A 19,180-nucleotide genomic window follows, 5' to 3' on the forward strand; every position below is an offset into this window, starting at 1 on the left:
TGTGTGTGTGTGTGTGTGTGTGTGTGTGTGTGTGTGTGTGTGTGTGTGTGTGAGATGGCCAGTGGTTGATGTCATGTGCCCTTCTCCTTCCCTCTCCATCTTATATGTGACTCAGAGCCTCTCAGAGAAACTGCAGTTCACAATTCAGCTGCATTGCTTCATTGGCCAGTAAACCCAGGAGAGCCCCTTCTCTCCTCCTCAGCACTGCTGTTAGAGAGGAGCATCCTCACTGTGCCTGACATTCCAAATGGGTGTGGAGGCTCAAACGCTAGTCCTACTTGTGCTGAAAGCTCTTTAGAGGTTGAGAAAGCTTCTTCAAGACCCCCCACATGATATTTTAAAGGTTATAATTTTATTATGTAGCAACTCTCTTGTTCATCAGATAAGCACAAACAAGTCTCTATCCTTCTAGAATGTTAAGTTCCATTTCAGTTAAACTAAAATGAATACTCTGTTTAGAACTATTGTTGTTTTTGTTTTCCTAAGAAGAGCTAAGTAAAGAACTTGATGGTAATGTATTTAAAATGCTAATTAAATGGTATCATTTATATGCATTCACATGGTATGTACTCAGCAAACGTTCTCTTACTCAGTCATGTGAACCAATGCCTTATGTTTACAATGAATCAGCTTGATTTTCTTGTGTTGGAGCTTTGGCTCTATAAATAATATTCAAAGGTAATGTAAAAAATGGGTAACTACTTATAAAATTGTAGTGTTTAGCTATTGGACTTTAAAGTAATATTGAATAACACAAACCAAATGGAATAATTCAAATGACCCTTCAGGAAAGGTCAGTTTTTTCATCTGTCAAAGTGACTAATTCCCTATTACTTAGATTTGGCTGTTGTCATCAAAGTATTGCAAGTTTTAAAAGTCAAGCATAGACTGCCACATGCTAGCTGCATACGTTATTAAAGTGATGACACCATGGTAAGATTGAAAATATCATTGTCTAAGTTGTGAAGTCATTGGCAGAGTGATGACATCATTTTCAAAGTGGTGATATCATTACCAGAGCGATGACATCACTTCCAGAATGATGATGCTTGAGGACACTTCTGAAGTTGGACCCCAGTTTCACACATGTGCTTTATACCAGTCAGTTAGAACAGAAACACTGATGCTAGGTTCCTTTCTGACCTCTCAGCCTGTACTGGTTCATTTATTCCAATTGTGTCCATAGAATACCCACCCAGTTTCTGCCTCTCTATCTCAGTGAAGTCTCTGAGGCACCGCTGTCTTTCCAAGCCTAATGCATCAGGAAGCTCCCAGTGTGTTTCCCCATCACCCTTATAAAGCCACCATGTGCATCTTGCATGGCAGGCAGGTGAACAGTGGTGTGATCTGCTGCTTCGGGGAGCTCTTCCTATCACCAGCACAGTCTTTACTAAACCACCTCTGCTCCCCAGAACCCGGATTCCAAACATGCCCAGTCCCATTGTTCTCAGTATGAAATGGAAGCAGCATGGACCTCTGTGACATCACATCAACCCTCCTTTTCATCCCCACACTGTTCCATGAAGTGCAGAAGTCAGCAGGCAGGCCCAATGGGTCTGCTATTAACCATCTTCAAAGCAGAGCCAACATCATGGCCATGATGCTACTTATTCCCAGTACAAATATAGTTGGTATTGAAACTTTATTATTAAATATTATACTCACATTGAAGCACTTACTATCAATATAAATCTAACCAAAGGACCAAAAGCTTATCAGAGGTCTGAGTTTCTACAGAGCTCTCCAGGAGACAAGATCACAAAACTGAAGAATGGCTATCAGCAAACCTCTCTGTTAGCATGTCATGGAGATGCAATACTCAAGAATGTTTCAACAAATCTTATAGATACTGAGTCTCACCACAATGTTTTTGTCTTTTCAGTCCCGCCGAAAATATACGACATCTCAAATGACATGACCATCAATGAAGGAACCAATGTCACCCTTACTTGTTTGGCCACTGGGAAGCCAGAGCCTGCCATTTCCTGGAGGCATATCTCCCCATCAGGTGAGTGTTTACCCTACATCATTGCTGGGTAAGAAACTGAGTGAACCCCTTCAATTTCCTCCTCTTTCATGAGGATATGCCTAAAGACAGCATGGCTCAAGAAAACTGAAGGAATGAACAACCCAAGCCATCAGTAAGAAGGTCTCTTGATTCCTACACAAGATTATTTTCGTTTTAATATTTTGGGCAATCACAAATCAATAAAAAAAAAGGCTCAGGTAGAATTATTAATAAAGGTAATAAACTGTTCATTTAAATGTGTGAGGGACTTATTCAACCACATTCATATGTTGAGAGCCAGCATGCACTGCTGAGGTAATCAGGAGAGAATAGAATTTTACAAATTGTATATTGCTAAGTGTGATTTAAAGCTGCTGTGCAGACTCAAAGACTTGGGTGTTAGAATTAAACTTCCCTGACAAGGTATCTGATCACATAACTGCTGACCTGAGATCTGTGGTATGTTCCTAGGTACTCATGGCTTCTATTATGTTGTATGCATCTTCCAGAAGACTTGAAGTCCATTTTAGCAAATTAGTGACAATCATCATGCAAACAGGCCAGTGTCTGCATTCATAATACCAAAGCTTATGTTAAGTTTATGATTCTGGACTGACAGTAGGAACTCTGGGCATGCAGACTCCTGGCCTGACCTTAGATTTCATGAAAGACCCTGTGTCAAGGGAGTAAGACAGTGCTTGAGCAGGACTCAAAGTCCACCTTTGGGGTTAGTGTGCACTGTGGTGTATGCACCTGCATAGGCACCTGTGATCTGGACTCAGGGTGCACACTGGTGCACACACACTTGTGCTCTGGGCTTAGGGTGCACAGGGATGCATGTACCTGCTCGGGCACCTGTGCATACAGCCCCACCCCCGAAAATACATTAAAATAAAGAAATACAAGTTCTCACTCTGTACCTTTAAGCATTTCTTTAAAGTGAAGGCATTATTTCACTGTGCAGGATCCTACCACTTTTTCAGATTAATACAATTTTATTTAAGTTGTTTTTCATTTACTTTTGGGAGAAAAACTCCAACAAAGCTGGTTCGAACAATAAAACTGCTGTTAATAAAATCAGAAAGGAACATTCTATGTAGGTGTAGAAAGAGCACACTTGTAGCATCTTCCTCATCTGCTAATGCTTTATTTAATATCGCTCTTCCTTAAGTGTCTTCCAGTTGCCTCATTTGTGCAGTGGGTCTAATGAGACTCACCCACACTGTATGCTAAGTATTGCTATTAATGGGAGAAAAATATCAATATACCAGCATTACACACTTATGCAGTTTGCATTATGTTCCTGTAGAACAGTTCTAAAGTTTAGTGTATTGTTGACTGCCAACACCTCACTCTCTAGAGCCTTAACAAAAATCACAGAACTGTTACGTGAATGTCAAACTCATGGCAGGCTCTCTACAGACTAGAAGTGACACAGACTGAGATCAGGCATTGGATATACAGGTTGCTATGCTGAAATACTTATTTTGGGGTTCATCCAGTCCTTGAGTGACTCTCTGCTATCTTCAAGTGTTTCCTACTTTCCAAAATTGGGTAACTGTGTTCTCTAGTTATATTTTTATATTGGTAGAGTCATGGGTGTGTATCAGGTATGTGATAGCTCAAATCATATACACTCTCAAGCAGTTAGAACTAGCTAACTAACAAATCACTGCCACTGTTTTCATCACGAGAACCCCAGCATCCATTCTCTCTGCATTTTCTAAGAGCAAGATGGAACAATGCCAGTATGCTGTGCACTGTGCAGTAGATGTCTTGTATTCACTCCTTCTATCTCAGGGTAGCCAGAATTATTTTTCTAGCTAAGCATCCTAAGGGTGATAGAACCTGAATGAGATAATAGACGCAAATGTGCCTTGAGAATTATAAGGTGATATTCAAATGTACGAATGATTCTTAATCATCTCTCCAAGGATTAAATCTGATGGCACTGTGACTTTTGTAAGAATGAAGCACATAATTTCTATCTACATATAATTTTAGATTAATATTTCAGACTTAACACTCCCATTTCACTGTACTTGCTTGCCTGCACATTTGCCTTTTTTTATATGCTGAGATATATTTTAGTTTAATTAAATAACAAGAATGCCAGTTACTGAAGTTATTAGAATAAAGATAACAGATAGCATCACAAGCTGAAGGAAGACAGATTGAGTTTATAAATTAAACTGCTGCACAGATTCATTTTTCCGTCCTGCTGTAACAAGAAAATGAGTAAAATTAGCATAAACATTAATAATTATCTATGAATAGCTGGACTCTGGGAATATTTTCATAATTTTCAAATTATAATGTGTTAAGGCTCTACATTCAAATACTGCTTCATAAACCATGTCTGATAATTCTGTTAACTTATATATTTATACTTGAAAGCAAAATTGTGAATTTCACTTACCAGTTTCCTTTTTTACCTGAGAAACATCAGTGTCATGTGTTATCTGATGCTCCCCTTTGCTGTATAATAGAAGAATATATATCTGAAAATAGTTGTCATTACCTGAAGAGATTTAGTGCTCTCAATAGAAGCTGTGCCTAGGTTCTGTTAACATGTAATTGTATTTGCTTTCTTGACTAGTTTTTTGTGCCTTGTCTATGATCACTTGAGTAGCTCCAAGCAAGTCACAAAATGGTAGATTACCCTAGATCTTCCTTAATTTACAGACATGTAAATCCCTGACATGGTCATATCCCAAGCATCACTGGAAGGAGAGGAAGTTCTTACTTCATGCTATCCCCATTTGCTGTGTGCTTCACAGAGATTGCAGATCAATGACTTCCTTAACTCTCTCAAACCATGGTTTCTTTCTCTGAAAGCTGCTTAGCCTATGTCCTAATTTTCTTTCGTTTACTGTGATAAGTGCCTTGACCAAAAGCAACTTGGAGAGGAAAGGGTTTGTTTGGATCACAATTCAAGCTGAGGGAAATCAGGTCATAAACTCAAGTCAGGAACTTGGAGGCAGGAACTGAAGCAGAGAACATGGAGAGCACTACTTGCTGGATTGCTCCCCATCTTAGCCTATTCTCTTATATACGCCAAGAGCACCTGCTCAGGGGTATACCACTGACAGGGGGTTGGTCCTTTCCATTAGCAGTCACCATTATTGACAATGCCCCATACACATGCCTACAGACCAATCTGAGGGGGCAATTGTCCTAAACTAGCATTTCTTTTTAATACATGAATTAACTTGTGACAAGTTAACAAAATGCTAATTTACAACCTCTGAGGGTGTTACATCATGTTCTACCTATCATAGGAAGAGCACACCATACATGCAGGTACACTTAATGAAGCCGGCATCATAGTTCAGCAGAATAGTGTCCCTGGACCTGTCCCATGCGAATGTACACCACATATCTTAAGCTTAGAGAAAGATCCACATTCATGCATAATTTCCATGAGCCTGTATCATTTCTGCAGCATAGCATACTAAAACCTCCCATACTGAACTCTCATGAAGTCAAGGCATGTGTATTATTCATAAAATAATCTAAGAATATTTCTTGGTTTTCTTATATCTTGATATTTCGCTGTGTGTTTATAAATAATTTACAAACTCTCAAGGGTCTTTATTTCAAGCCTTATGTGTTAGTGCATGCCTATATTTCCAGCAATTGGCAGGCTGAAGCAGGAGGATGTCGATGAGATCAAAGCTAGTCTGGTCTACATAGTGAGTTTCAAGGCTATTCAGCACCAAGAAATTTAACATTGAACCTTGCATCTATAGCTGAACCCAGGCTGTATTTTGCCCCTGGTACAGCACTGTATTCTGGAACAAATGTTTTCCTCAAACACAGAAGGAGTCAGGACCACATACTGTTTTTAGCTCCAGGTTGATGTTAGTACCCTACACTTTAGAGACAGATTCTTTGGGCTTTGTTGAGCTCTGACAATTTCAACAATGTTCCCTTTTTTTAAAATTGGAATGTTTGTACTTCAGAATTATATCCTGTTTCTTCCTGGCTATGGGATAGCTTCAGCCACCAGAAATTAATGATTGTGCCATTTTTCAAGGGTCCCTTTCAGAGGCACATGACATTCATCTTCTCCCTCACTGGAGGCTTTAATTTTAATTTCCTAATCAGACCGTGAATTGATTTCTATACGCTATGGTTTCTTACTTCCTTCCCTCGCCCTAGACTTCCAATACGCAGCAAGGAGAGAGTTTATAACAGAATAGGCCATTGCTCTCTTTTGTCAATCTTCCTTGACGCCATCATTGTGAATCCTTTTCATCCATATTCTCCTGTCCTGGTAGAACTGATACCTAATTTGTAGCCCCAGTAACCCTCATTCCTATACCTATTAGTCCCTAAAGTATGCTGTAAGCATGAAAGTTATGTTACCCAATTTCTTAAAATATTTTTGTTGCTGGACTAGTAACTTTTTGAAAAATGTTCATGTTTGTGTATAATTAATTACTGTTCAATCATTTAGATGTTCAAATTGTTTTTAACTTAGCCATTAAGAGGTGTGTCTGTCAGTCTATGACTTTATAAGACTTGGTCCCCTAATACTGAGCACATCGGTGTGACATGGCGTCACAAATAGCTTGGCTGTTGTCACATATGTCCTGGCCAAACTCTGGATCCAACCACTTACCTCCAACTGACAGGATACATATGGGGCACCATTGATCTGCTATGGTAAAGTAATCAGAGGATAGGTTGTCCAGATGACTTTCTCTGAAGTTCTAGTACAGCACGGGATTGTAAATTACTTTAAGACAATGGATAAAAATAGCCCTGGGTAAAGGAAGGACTTAAGTGAGATTGGAAGTCAAGGAGATTAAGAGAGAAAAAGGAGGGGGAGGCAACCCAAACCAAGAGGAAGGAGGAAAGAGAGAAGGAAGAATTGAAGGAGGAAGAAAGGAAGAACAGGATAAAGAGGGAGAGAGAGAGAGAGAGAGAGAGAGAGAGAGAGAGAGAGAGAGAGAGAGAGAGAAGAAGAAGAAGAAGAAGAAGAAGAAGAAGAAGAAGAAGAANAGAAGAAGAAGAAGAAGAAGAAGAAGAAGAAGAAGAAGAAGAAGAAGGGGTGAAAGAGAGAGATGGGGTGGGATTAGGGAAGAAAAAAAAGAAAAAGAAACCAGAAAAGCATTTTATTCATTTTATAGAACAGCCCTAAAGAGGATCTAGGTGTGTGTGTGTGTGTGTGTGTGTGTGTGTGTGTGTGTGTGTGTAAATCATTTGTAGAATTACCAGAAAAACTGTTATGTGAAGTCAAAGAAAATATGAGAAAGCCATTACTAACCCTGTAGACACTTTGATGATGACTTATGCGGAACGTGACTACTTCTAGTCTTTGGCTAAGTCCTTAACTCCTGGAGAGTTTTCAAGGGGGAGGTTTCTGTATGTTTTCTAGTAATTCCGGCATCTTGCCATGCACATGCCACACAGAGCTTAAGATTGTGCACTGTGGTTTCTCTAACACTGGTCTTGGGAACCAGCATTTCCACTGAACACTAATGAGTTTCTTCATGCCTCAAATATAAACTGTTGATGATGCTTGTACCTGATTCACAGTAGTCGATGAAATAGTCCAGAGCACCAGAGAGAGGTCATGACCCAAGGAAACATTGGTAATGCTTGCACCTAATTCACACATGCCAATGAAATAGTTCAGAGCAGCAAAAAGATGTCATGACTGAAGGAAGCTAATGTACTACTGAAATGTGTCTGTGGTTTGGACCCCACAGAACTTCCCTTCAGCTCCGTAGAATTGAGAAGCCAATTGGTGACACTTGGGCATAATTCATATAGCTTCATCCAAATGAGACTGCAAACTCAAAAATTACTTTGAGTTCTGGGAGAAGGGTCAGTGAATGAAATGCTTGATGAACAAGCATAAGGATGCAGGTTGGAATCTCCTAAACTCACATAAAACCGTATGTAGTGGTGCAGAATTGTAATCCACGCAGCTGTAATCTTGATGCTGGGAAGGAGTGTGCTACCAGTGTGCTCAGTAGCCTGTTCAGCTGAATCATGACATCTAGGTTTGGTTGTAACCGCATATTACAGAATATTTGCACTTTTGTAATTTCTTTCATATAAAAATAGATCTATGAAAATTGTGTCTATTTTTCTCTCATTTTATTTTTCAATATGTCCATGGTATTTTGAATGAGTCTCTAGCAGACAGCATATAGTTGACCTAGTTGGGTGTCTATTGCTGTGATGAAATATCATGACCAAAGCATCTTGGGGAGGAAATTTTTATTTAGTTTATGCTTCCACATCACTGTTCGTCATTCAAGAAAAGTCAAGATAGGAACTCATACAGACTAGGCTCTCATAGCAGGGCCAAATGCACAGATATAGGGTGCTGGTGCTTACTGGCTTGCTCCCCATGCTTTCCTGTAGAATCCAGGACTACCAGCCCCTCCACAATGGGCTGGTTCCTCCCTGTTTAGTCACTAATTTAGGGAATATCATATAACTGTCATTTTCTCAATTGAGATTCTCTCCTTTCAATTAACTGTAGCGTGTGTCAAGTTGACATAAAGTAGCCATCACAATAGTTAAACCAGTATGAGTTATCTTTGAGACCACTCTGCCAGTTATTGAATTTTGATTGGTGAATTTAGACAACTCACATTTAGATAAATTATTGCCTTGTTACAGCTTATATTTGAGTTTGGTTGTTTTCAGTTTCTTAGCTCTTTTTTCCTCTCTGTTTTATTTTCTCTTCCTTTCTTAGATTTGTACCTAATGGCTATGTCTCTTGTATGTCTTTTTGGTACTACCTCTATAAACTGGTTTATAAATGTAAAACACATGCACTGTGGCCGGCCAGTCAATGGTAGATGCCACATTGCCCTTAGGTTGCCATACTTGAAATATGCTTCCTTCAGATATTTCCTCTACATCCATGAAAACCTGCTCTCTCATGAAACGATGCTAAACCTTCACTTTTACTCCATATTAAACTTTGGAAGCTCAAGAGAAGGGAAGCATTTTGTGTTTACTTAACATTTTAGTGATAACATTTTTCATCTTTCCCGATGTTTAATGTTCTTTATTGATAGGTCCAAATGGAAGATTGCTTACAGCCATTTCTTTCTGAAGGGTCAGTTGGGGACGAATTCATTTACTCTTATTTGTCTGAGAATATTTTGATGTTGCTCTTCATTCCTCAGTGTAGTTTCAGTTAGGAAAGAACACTGTGTTTCATGAACAAAGTCCAATCATTATTTACTGTTCAGAGAGACCTGAAGAAGAACCTTAGGGAAATGTCTGGGAATCCTTTGTAGTGATATGCAGGACTTTTAAAAATTGAACAGCTATGTTATCATTAGTGTTTTCTATCAATGTAGATATTGGCTTGAAAACAGGGCAAGTTAAATTTTAAAATGAAGAAAAAAAGCTATCAGGTGAAACTATGGTGAGTTTTGTAAGCTGGGAGGCTGAAGGACTCTTGAGAGCAGTTTCTGGATAAAGCATTATTGAAGTCCAGTGTGTGTGAGGTGGTGGATCTCTTATCCCTTCCTCTTGTTAAGATATAGCTTCTTCCCTTCCTGATGGCTGTGACTGCTTTGTGTCTGCTGAGGTGGAGTAGAACACTGGGGAATCCTGAGCACTTTACTTCCTGAGACTTTAAGAAAAGATTGTTGTGCTGAGAGATGGGTGGCTCAGCAATGAGGAACTGTTCTGTCCTGGAGAAGGTTCTGAGTTTTGTTCCCAAAAATAAGTCAGGCAGATCACAAGTACCAGGTGATCCAGCACCTCTGGCCTCTGTGGATACTGCAGCCAACACCCTCACAAAGAAATACAAATCTACCCAAAAGTAAAAAAATAAATTAATTTAATCTTTAAAAAGAACAAAAAAAGAAAAGGTTTGTTGACTCCAACCCCAGAGGACACTTGCACACTAAATATCATTTCCAGTTTATCCCACATCAGCTTCCAAATGTGTACAATATAAAACCCAAACCAGAAAGTGTTAATTAGTAGCCATCAGGAAAAAAGGAAGACTCTTAGAAAATGAAAGTTATCTCTTAAAAAAAACAGAGACACTGTGGAAACCTATCATTTAAAATAATTGTGAAATTATTTCCAGTCCCCACAGCTACAAGCTAGAAGTGTTAGTTCCCACTAGTGTTTCTTGAGTCCTGCACATGCACCATGCACAGCCGTTCTGCTCTTTATGGAGATCGGTGCTTCTGGAAAGCTGCAGCCTGTCGTCCAAACACCATTTCAGGTTTGCAATCCTGATGCTGCACTTTGCTCTTTGATGTTTGAAAAGGAAAAAAAAAATCAGTAAAGCTAACAATTTATGCTGACGATAATTCAACAACACTAGATCTTCAGATTGCAGGCTGTGGCTCCAGCTCCATTGTGGAGTAGCCCTGGATGTGCAGCTTCTGTGGATTTCCATAATGGCTTTGCATAATGGATAATTATATAAAGAATGAATCTGCATAATGATGCCAAGTTAAACTTTTACCATAAGATTGCACACCAATAATTCATAGATGCAGTTAGAATTACCTCTTTGTTCTGAGACTTTCTTTATACTTTTAACTTCCTCTGTGTGCAAAGTCTCTACTACCTCACTCTGGCTATTTGTAGTTGTTTGTGTTCAGAACTGTTAATATCTGCTATTTGAATATAGAAAGCAGGAAAATTTTAGCATTTTAACACATATATAAGACCAAACAATAGGCCTGATGATACAATGAACTGATATAAAAATAATCCCCCATTCTCAGAGAAAAGTGCTTATCAACATGAAATAAGAGAACAAACCAATCGAGCATCTTACAAAGATTCGTTTCTGTTCTTTCATTTTCTCTCCTTTTTTTTCTTTTCTTCTCTTCTTGTGGAACTTGATTTTCTGAACATCTGATAGAGGTAGGGTAATAAAAAGTAAGAGACATCAGACGCAATGTCTCTCCTTTATGTCCTGGGTTGAAAAACAAGATTATGGAAAATTTGCAATAGAGAATTAAGTATTTTCTAGTCTTCTCACCAATAGTCTAATGTTGTGTTACATGCATTAGTAACTGTGTGTACAGGCCATAGGTAGGTACTTGTCTAAATGAGAATTAACTTGGTTAAATTTTACTATTTTTGCCAACCTGATACAGCCTAGACTCATTTGGTGACAGAGTCTCAATAAATGAGTGTCTATATTGGGTTGGCCGATGGGTGGTTGTGTTACTTGGTGTAGGAAGATCAAGCCTACTGTGGGCAACACCATTCCCTAGGGAGGGAGTCCTGAAAGGTATAAAACTGGAGAGGTCAAAAAAATAAAGCCGAACACAAGCAAGCAACCTTGCATGCATTTATTTCACTCTGCTATCGACTGAAGATGGGATATGACCAGCTGTCTGAAGTCTCAGCCTTGATTTTCCCACCATGATGGATTGCAACCTGGAATTGTAAGCTGCAATTAATCCCCTCATTCTCTAAGTTGCTCCTTGTTGGTATCTTTTTACCACTGCAACATTGATAAAATAGAGACACCTAAGAATCTCTGATATTAACTTTTATTGTTAACACTTCTCTTATATTTCATTTTCCCTTAGAGCTGCTTGAAGAGCAATAAAGACAATGATCTCTTGTGCTCTTCTGTGATAAAGTAGATCAGTGCGAAGTGGCAGTTTCATTTAGAAGCTAGTGAGGTAGTAGCCAGGATTTTTGTCTTTCTAAGTAGAAATTGGAATATTTACTGGACAAGGCCCAGAGTCATTTCCTGAAATCAAAGTTTAAATTAATCATTCAGAGTCCAACAGCCTGCAAACAATGAGAAAGAAAGACCAGAAATGATGGGCTGGAAGAGTGGCACTGAGGTTGGTTTGTTTGGGCTTTGGTTTTGTTTTAATTTTTATTGACAATATTTTACCATCTATATTCTGTATTGTAGAAGAGTGGGGGAAAGTCTATAAATTAATCCCAGAGCATCCTAGACACAGCCAGTATGGACAAAATGGTACAGACACCACAAGCAGAAGTCGATGCAAGGGCATAGCACAAATCTGTGCATCACCATCTGTAAACTATAGGACACTAGTTCAGTATGCAGCAGAATTTCAGCTTGTTAAAACATCCAGGGATATTACAGAGAGCATTATCTGCCATAAAAACAGCTTTCCCCACCTTCTTTGCAATTGTTACAAAGTGATTTTTTTTCTCAAAAGGATCAAAATTAGTGAAACATCTCCCAACAAGATGAAATGTTCTGTGAAGTAGGGAAGAGACTAATTTGACCAGGCCAGCCAAGGAAGTTGAAGCACAGCACTGACTGCACAGAACTTTTTAAATGTAAATCCTGCTTGAGATATGATGACTTAAAATTCTAGATTTCTTATACCTGATGTGTATGTGTGTGTAGATATATGGATGTATGTGTAAAAATATGTAAGTGTGGGTTAGGTATGTAGAGATGAGTGTAAGGGTGAGTATAGAGAATAGGGCAGATGGAGATGGTTTAGGTTATTGTGTGGGTACGTGTGTGAGTTGAATGGGGATGGTAAGGGGTAGCCGTGTGTGTGTGTGTGTGTGTGTGTGTGTGTAACTGAAGCTGTGTTTCATCACAAGCCTCAGGAGTTTGTAGAGCAGACTCCTTCATAAATTTACCAATCAGTAACAAGTCACATTAAAGTCTTGAAAACTGGTCTTGGTGATGCACAGGACCATAGGATCTTTCAAAAAGATTCTCTTTTCTAGAGTTTCTACCCTTGCTCTCATCTTTAAGCATTTCTTCCTGCAGCAAGCTTGAGTGCTGTCTGGTGTCAGGGCTTATCTCTGGACTGGATTGAAGCTTTGAAGATGGATCCTTCCCAGACAGCACCATAGCATTGTCATCTGGATGATGTATTACTGCAATGCATCGCCAGAGCTCTCAGATGAGAAGTTGTCTGGGAGGATTGGCCTAAGAAGAAAATTCAATTCAATCCCAAGGCAAAAAAAAAAAAAAAAAGAAAATACTGGGGAAGGAAAATCCATCCGGCCACAGCCTCTGCGAGGAAGCATCTCATAGAATCCTTTTCTGTTTTTCCTTCCTGGCATGTTAAGGGATAATTATGGATTTTAATCACTCAGCTGAAAAGTAAAATATTTTTTCAGACCTCTTCTTATAACTAAATGAAGGCCTGATACATATTTGGGGCACTGTTTTGATTTAGAGATGTACAAGCAATTTTACCTATTTAACACATAAACCTATATTCAGCAGTTGCCCAGCAGATTACTGTATTAAAATATGATAGGCTGAACAATCTGAAAATTTTTAGAGTAAATGGCAAAATAATCAGACATAAGTAAAGAGAGACTGGGGATGACTAATGTGGTCTGCCAGCCACGACCCAATCACCTCCTTCCAGACAATTCCTGATCATCCTGAACTGTCAGGAATGATCGGTAACTCCTGTTGCTTGTGAAAATTTTTTTTTCAGATGCCTCTGATATATTAAAAAGCAGAGAGAGTTAATTTCAGCCTAATACAAATATAGTGTAATGATTTCCATTTCAGGTTTTGTGACAAAGACAGCTCAAGTTTAAAGAATCAAATCAGCATACAGGAATTATAAACACTTAAGCAACATATACTTTCCCCAGTAGCCTCTTACTGGACACGTGCCTCACACAACAGGGGGTAGGAGCACGATGCTAAGAATAAAAACCACCTTATGTTTTCAAAGAATTTACAATGTTTTATATGCAGACAATATAAAAGAGATGCCTACAACTTGACTAAAGACCCTAAACAGGGCAACTCTGAGGGATCATATTTTAACTGAGCTTCATAATTTGGGGTGGGTAGCTGCGGTATGAAACATTCTATGTATGGTGTTGGGTGACAGTCACATTTGTAATTATTTGAAGCAGGAAAAATATTTGAGTGTTCTAAGCTTGTTGCTTTATGAGTCTTTCCGGGAAGGTGTGAACATGTGTTCACACTAGATAAGGCACTGATTACAGACAACAGAAAACTGTCTACCCACGTCTTGCTTATTGTGCCACTGAGTTTATTAGGGCCTCGGGTCCCCTGGAACTGGAGTAACTGAAGATTTTAAAGCCACACTATGAGTTGTGGGAACTGAACCAGATCCTCACTAAGATTTCTTGTTCAGAGAAGCATATTTCCAGGCCCCTGCTCTGTTCTCAACAAAGTGAATGCTTTGCTCCCAACTCATGTCCCTGGGGTATCACTGGGTCTCACCTGCCAGTGTCCTGCTCAGATGACTCTCCACCCATCTGTGATGGGAGGTGCAGTCTTCCGAAGACAAGACATTTTACTTTCATATACACCCCTTGATGCAGCCATCACTTCTTCTGAACATTCCAAAATGCTAACTTGAAAAAAAGGAAGAGGGGTGGGGGTGGGTGGGTGGGGGACTGGGGGGGAGTGTATTGGGGACTTTTTGGATAGCATTGGAAATGTAATTGAGGAAATTACCTAATTAAAAAAAAAAGAAGAAAAAAAAAAGAAAAAAAGGAAGAAAGCTGACCGCCATAGTTAGAGACCCAGGGGAAATGTCTCCAGCCATCCTCACATCCTCCATTCCACCTTTAAAGTCATGTTGAAAGTCTGGAAGTTTTCTTCCATGAACTATGTCAGGTCTATAGAGATGTGACAACTGTAACTGTAAAGGTGACATGAAACTCTGACATGCATAGTTTAGTAACAGAATCCTATCTCAACCCTCACTGGGCTTCAATTTATAAATTGTGTTCTCTGCGATTCCTTCTTACAGATGGAGGTAATCAGATGTGAGGGGTTGAATAGAGTGTGATTTCTACAAACCCACAAAATTGAAGGACACATGTTGAGCTTGTTAAGGCCCTGACATAATCATCTTTAATCACGGTGTCTAGACTAAACATAAAGCAGGATTATGATGCAATTCAGATTGTCCTTCAACGTCAGCTTTCTTGAAGATGGGTTTTCACACTCATTATTGGAACATATTTATTTTATTTATACACCCAAGCAGTCACAGATCTGAAATGCACCACAAAAAGGTGATACTGAAGTTATAGCTCTGACAAATTCTAGAAACAAAGGGGGAAATAAGGTTCCTAAAGAGAGGCAGGTGTTAGTGTCCCAGAGCAGAGGCTAGTCTAGAGGTTAAAGAGTCCTGGAGATGTGGCCGAAGGGGAGGGCAAGACTCTTTCACTGTGATAAAGGCTACCCTCAGCCGGTCATGGTGGCACACACCTTTAATCCCAGCACTGGGGAGGCAGAGGCAGGCAGATTTCTGAGTTCGAGGCCAGCCTGGTCTAACAACCCTCGGGAAAAAAACAAAAAACAAAAACAAAACAAAAGCAAAAACAAAAAAAGACTACCCTCGTCCTTTCATACCTAGCATGCAGACCTGAGCAAATACTTGCAGTACTTGCAGAGATTTAACCACAAACACTCACCACTGTGCCCACCACTGTGCCCACCACTGTGCCCACCACTGTGCCCTCCACTGCGCCCACCACTGCACTCACCACTGCCACTTTCCTGAGACTTAACCACAGAAACCCACCACTGCCAGTTTGAGGGCCCAGCTTCATTTCTGCTTGGGTTTAAGATTCCTAGTTTTCAGACTACTTCCTTCACGGTCAGTGACTGAGAAGTAACACCAGAACGCACATTATTTGACTTTTATAATTCATTTCCTGATCTCCTCTGACTTCCACCAGGAAGTGTAGAATCAAGAGTAGTCCACTTTACCAAACTTTTGGTAAGTACTTCCCCAGGCAATTTGTATTCATTTCTTGAACTTCAAATATACCTGTAAAATAGATTATATTATTTGTTTCTGGGCTAAAGAACCTGAGGCTTTTGGCATATAATTTTCCTAAGAGCAGCAGCTGTCTTTGTAAGTCAGAATGCATATTCAATTCTGGTGGATCCCAAGCTCAAACTGTTAGCCACAGTTGAGGAACGTATAGAATGTGAGTCACTGTCTATACAAAAATACAGATGGGTAGTGTTGGGTTTTAATGGGGTGGTAACTTTATCCAAACCTGAGTATATCTTCTTTTGGACTTCATAGCATGAATTGATGTTCACATCAGAATGGCAGCAAAGGCTGCATGTGTCCTGTCTAGATGGCTGTCTTGTTGAATCCTGGTACTTGGATGGCTGTCTTGTTGAATTCCGGTGCATGGGCATCTCAAAGGGTGCATCAGTGATGAGATTGATGGCATTTGATTTATAGATCTGGAAGTTTTTTATATAGAGAGAGATGAATCCTTCATATTGCCAAACAAAGAACTTTATTAAACAAATTTCTCCATTTGCTTATGACATTTCAGAACAAAGGGTGCAGCCAGGCCAAGGGAGATGGGCATGCATTTAGATAATTTGAAGCAAAACAGGAGTGGCTGTGGACGTCAGGTGATTGCCTTCATCTTGTTGATCTAGCTAGCTAGTAAAACTGAAATTGCATATCTCTTTGTAAATCAAAGATAATGTTGTCTGTGAAGCAAATTCCTTTCCCTGCCTGCCTTATTAATAGTTTCACTGGCTGAAGCTGCCAGTCGCTGGTCTCTGTATGATTCTGGCTTCAGCAGTAGGTTGTGTAGTACACAGGGAAGCAGAGACCTGCATAACTGAAGATATTGTCTGTTCTGTATTTGTAAAAATAGTTTGCTGACCTGCCTTGCAGATAACAAAAAAGACCACACCCCTGCTTTCAGGGTGTTTCCTTCTAGGTTTTATGAATTACTTTAACTCTTGCTGCATCTGACAAGGCAAGCATTTGGATGGCTAGAATTGCCACAATATTTTGTAAATGCCAGCAAAGATCTGCTTCCCTGGGTATTGTACAACAAATCCATTAAATAAGTCAAGATTATTTTATATTGCCAAGTTCAGCTTAACTGGCAAACTGAATGATAATGACCACATGACTCTCGAGTTCACTGACACTGAGACTTCATATTCTCCTGTTATCATAATAGTATTTAATATCCCTCAAGTTTTCTCCATCCCTATGTCATGGATACGTTTTATTTTATAATTCTGAAGGGATACATCCATGATTTTATTTTTCTATTGATACATAAAATGTGTCTCTGGACCTCTGTCTAGGAACAGAGCTGTTCTCAACCAATTTATGTAGCCACTTATGAGTGAGGCAGGATTTTTTTTTTCTTGGAGAAGGAGCTGAGAGCTAGCACATTTGCCCAGGAGGCCTGTCGCCTCCACTGAGTGACAGCCACCAAAGCAGTTCTGGGCTGAACAGTTTCTGCAAAGTAAGATAAAAGTCACTCTTTGATCAACACCCACTGGCTAGAGAAAGCACAAGAAACAAACAGTGGGGGAAAAAACTGTCAAATAAAATCAATAGGGTCTCTGCCTGGGATTTGAGAAGTCAAACAATGGGAAAATGTGTGATTTAATAGTATTGATCTTCAGTGATGTCCTCCGCAAAGCTGCTCTCAACCTTCGAAGGAGCTCGCTGTGTTAAGTGTTCATCACTCACAGCTCTGTAAGTCTGATACTCTCCTTGATGTGTTCAAATTATACTGCAGCCTAGCCCATAAGGAACACAGTTTCCATGCTCTGGAGGATAAATAAGTAAACTGTATGGATAACTCTGAAATGGCAAATTAAACATGGCAGGTTTGGGACTGCTCACTACTGACCCCAGAGTAGAGTCTGCCTCTGACTGAAGACAAACAAAACTGAACCTGAGCTCTGCACTTAGGTGGGTAATGCTTACTGCCCAAGATGCAGGATGCAGGATGCAGGATGCAGGATGCAGGATGCAGGATGCAGGATGCACTGCTTCTCCTACCCTGATGAAAGATGAACACAAAAACAAGAATGAAACAAAAGTAGATAGATCTATACCAAATATATTCTCACACGTAAAACAAAGAAATAAAACAATTTCAAAGGTAACCTATATCCCAAAGTTCATTAATTCTGTGACTCCAGTCATGATATAATTCACACTATAAATATAACATTGCTTTTCATTGCACTTTCTTAAATATAGAAACTTGGATTTATATTTATGTTTTGTACACATATACTCAGAGGCATAAACATTTAAGAAATCTGAGGTGTAGAATGCATAAACTTTTTGTAAAATACATAACTAACTAGCATTTCATTTCCTAGAACATTCAGTAGCTCAATATGAATTCAGCTGGTCCATGGAGCACAGAGTGATACAATGGCTATTGTTCATTTTATCTGGAAAGATGAAGTCTTGTGTAATATTTGAAATATTTGAGAGTCAATTCACAAAGGACACTCAGCAGTCAGAAAATTTTGGTGAGTGTGTTGTATGAATCACTGGTAGATGCTAAGCATGAGCAGATGGATGTCTGTGCATCTTTGTGCATTGCACTGTAGAGTGTTCTGGACTCTGAGAAAAAAGCACTGAGATACTATAGGGCACATAGACAGCACAACAGTGGTCTATACCAAACACTGAACAGAGGTGAGGTTGGAGACACCATTAACACAAAGCAAAAACTAGGAATTTCTACCCAGGACAGCTACTTCAGAAATAGGGGCCAGCCTGAGACAAGGAAGTAGGAAAGCCTAGCAGAGGTCTTGTTGGAGGGCAGTGTGTGTGTGTTCATGTGTGTGTGTGCATGTGTGTGTACATGGATGTGCATGTGTAAATGTGTGTATATGTGTATATATGTGTGTCTGTGTGTATTCATGTGTATGTGTGTATATTTGTGCATGTGTGTATATGTGAGTGTGTGTGTGTGTGCGCACGCACGAAGTGAGTGCATGCTCACACACATGCAGGCAGGGTGTGGAGCACAGAGATTAAGACACAGGGCTCATGACTAAATACGTGGCATGCCAGAGCCCTATGCCGAGGGAAAAGAGCAGACAGCAAAGGTAATTACCAATGACTTATACCACAGGTTGGTACACAAGTATGTGTGGTTTTCTACTTTACTCACAAAGAAACCATATTTATAAAAATAAGTAAAGATATTTGCCGCAGACCCTCTGGGTCCCTGTGTCTGCGTGGAACGGGTCCCCCGACGCGGGTGGGCAAAACGTGGATGGCGAGTGACAAGCAGACACACACAGGAGAGTTCGTGTGTAGAATCTGAATGTAATTTTTCCACTCGAGCATTAGACTTTTTATGCAGAGTACAATAAGGAAGACGGGTGACATATTTTCAAGGTACAATTGAGGTAACCGGATGCTTAATGATTCTTACACAGAA

General features: G+C 39.7%; 1 protein-coding gene across 2 annotated transcripts in view; it reads left to right on the plus strand.

The window, feature by feature from the left end:
• Positions 1–19,180, plus strand: part of Negr1 (neuronal growth regulator 1) — a 758,422-nt gene that overhangs the window by 460,934 nt on the left and 278,308 nt on the right. For both annotated transcript variants that reach the window (XM_021157845.1, XM_021157844.2), the window contains exon 3: positions 1,883–2,008. In XM_021157845.1, coding sequence (XP_021013504.1) covers positions 1,883–2,008 — 126 coding nt within the window. The remainder of the gene's footprint in view (positions 1–1,882; positions 2,009–19,180) is intronic.

The sequence above is a fragment of the Mus caroli genome, chromosome 3 (assembly GCF_900094665.2).
Source record: "Mus caroli chromosome 3, CAROLI_EIJ_v1.1, whole genome shotgun sequence".
NCBI classification, from domain to species: Eukaryota; Metazoa; Chordata; class Mammalia; order Rodentia; family Muridae; genus Mus; species Mus caroli.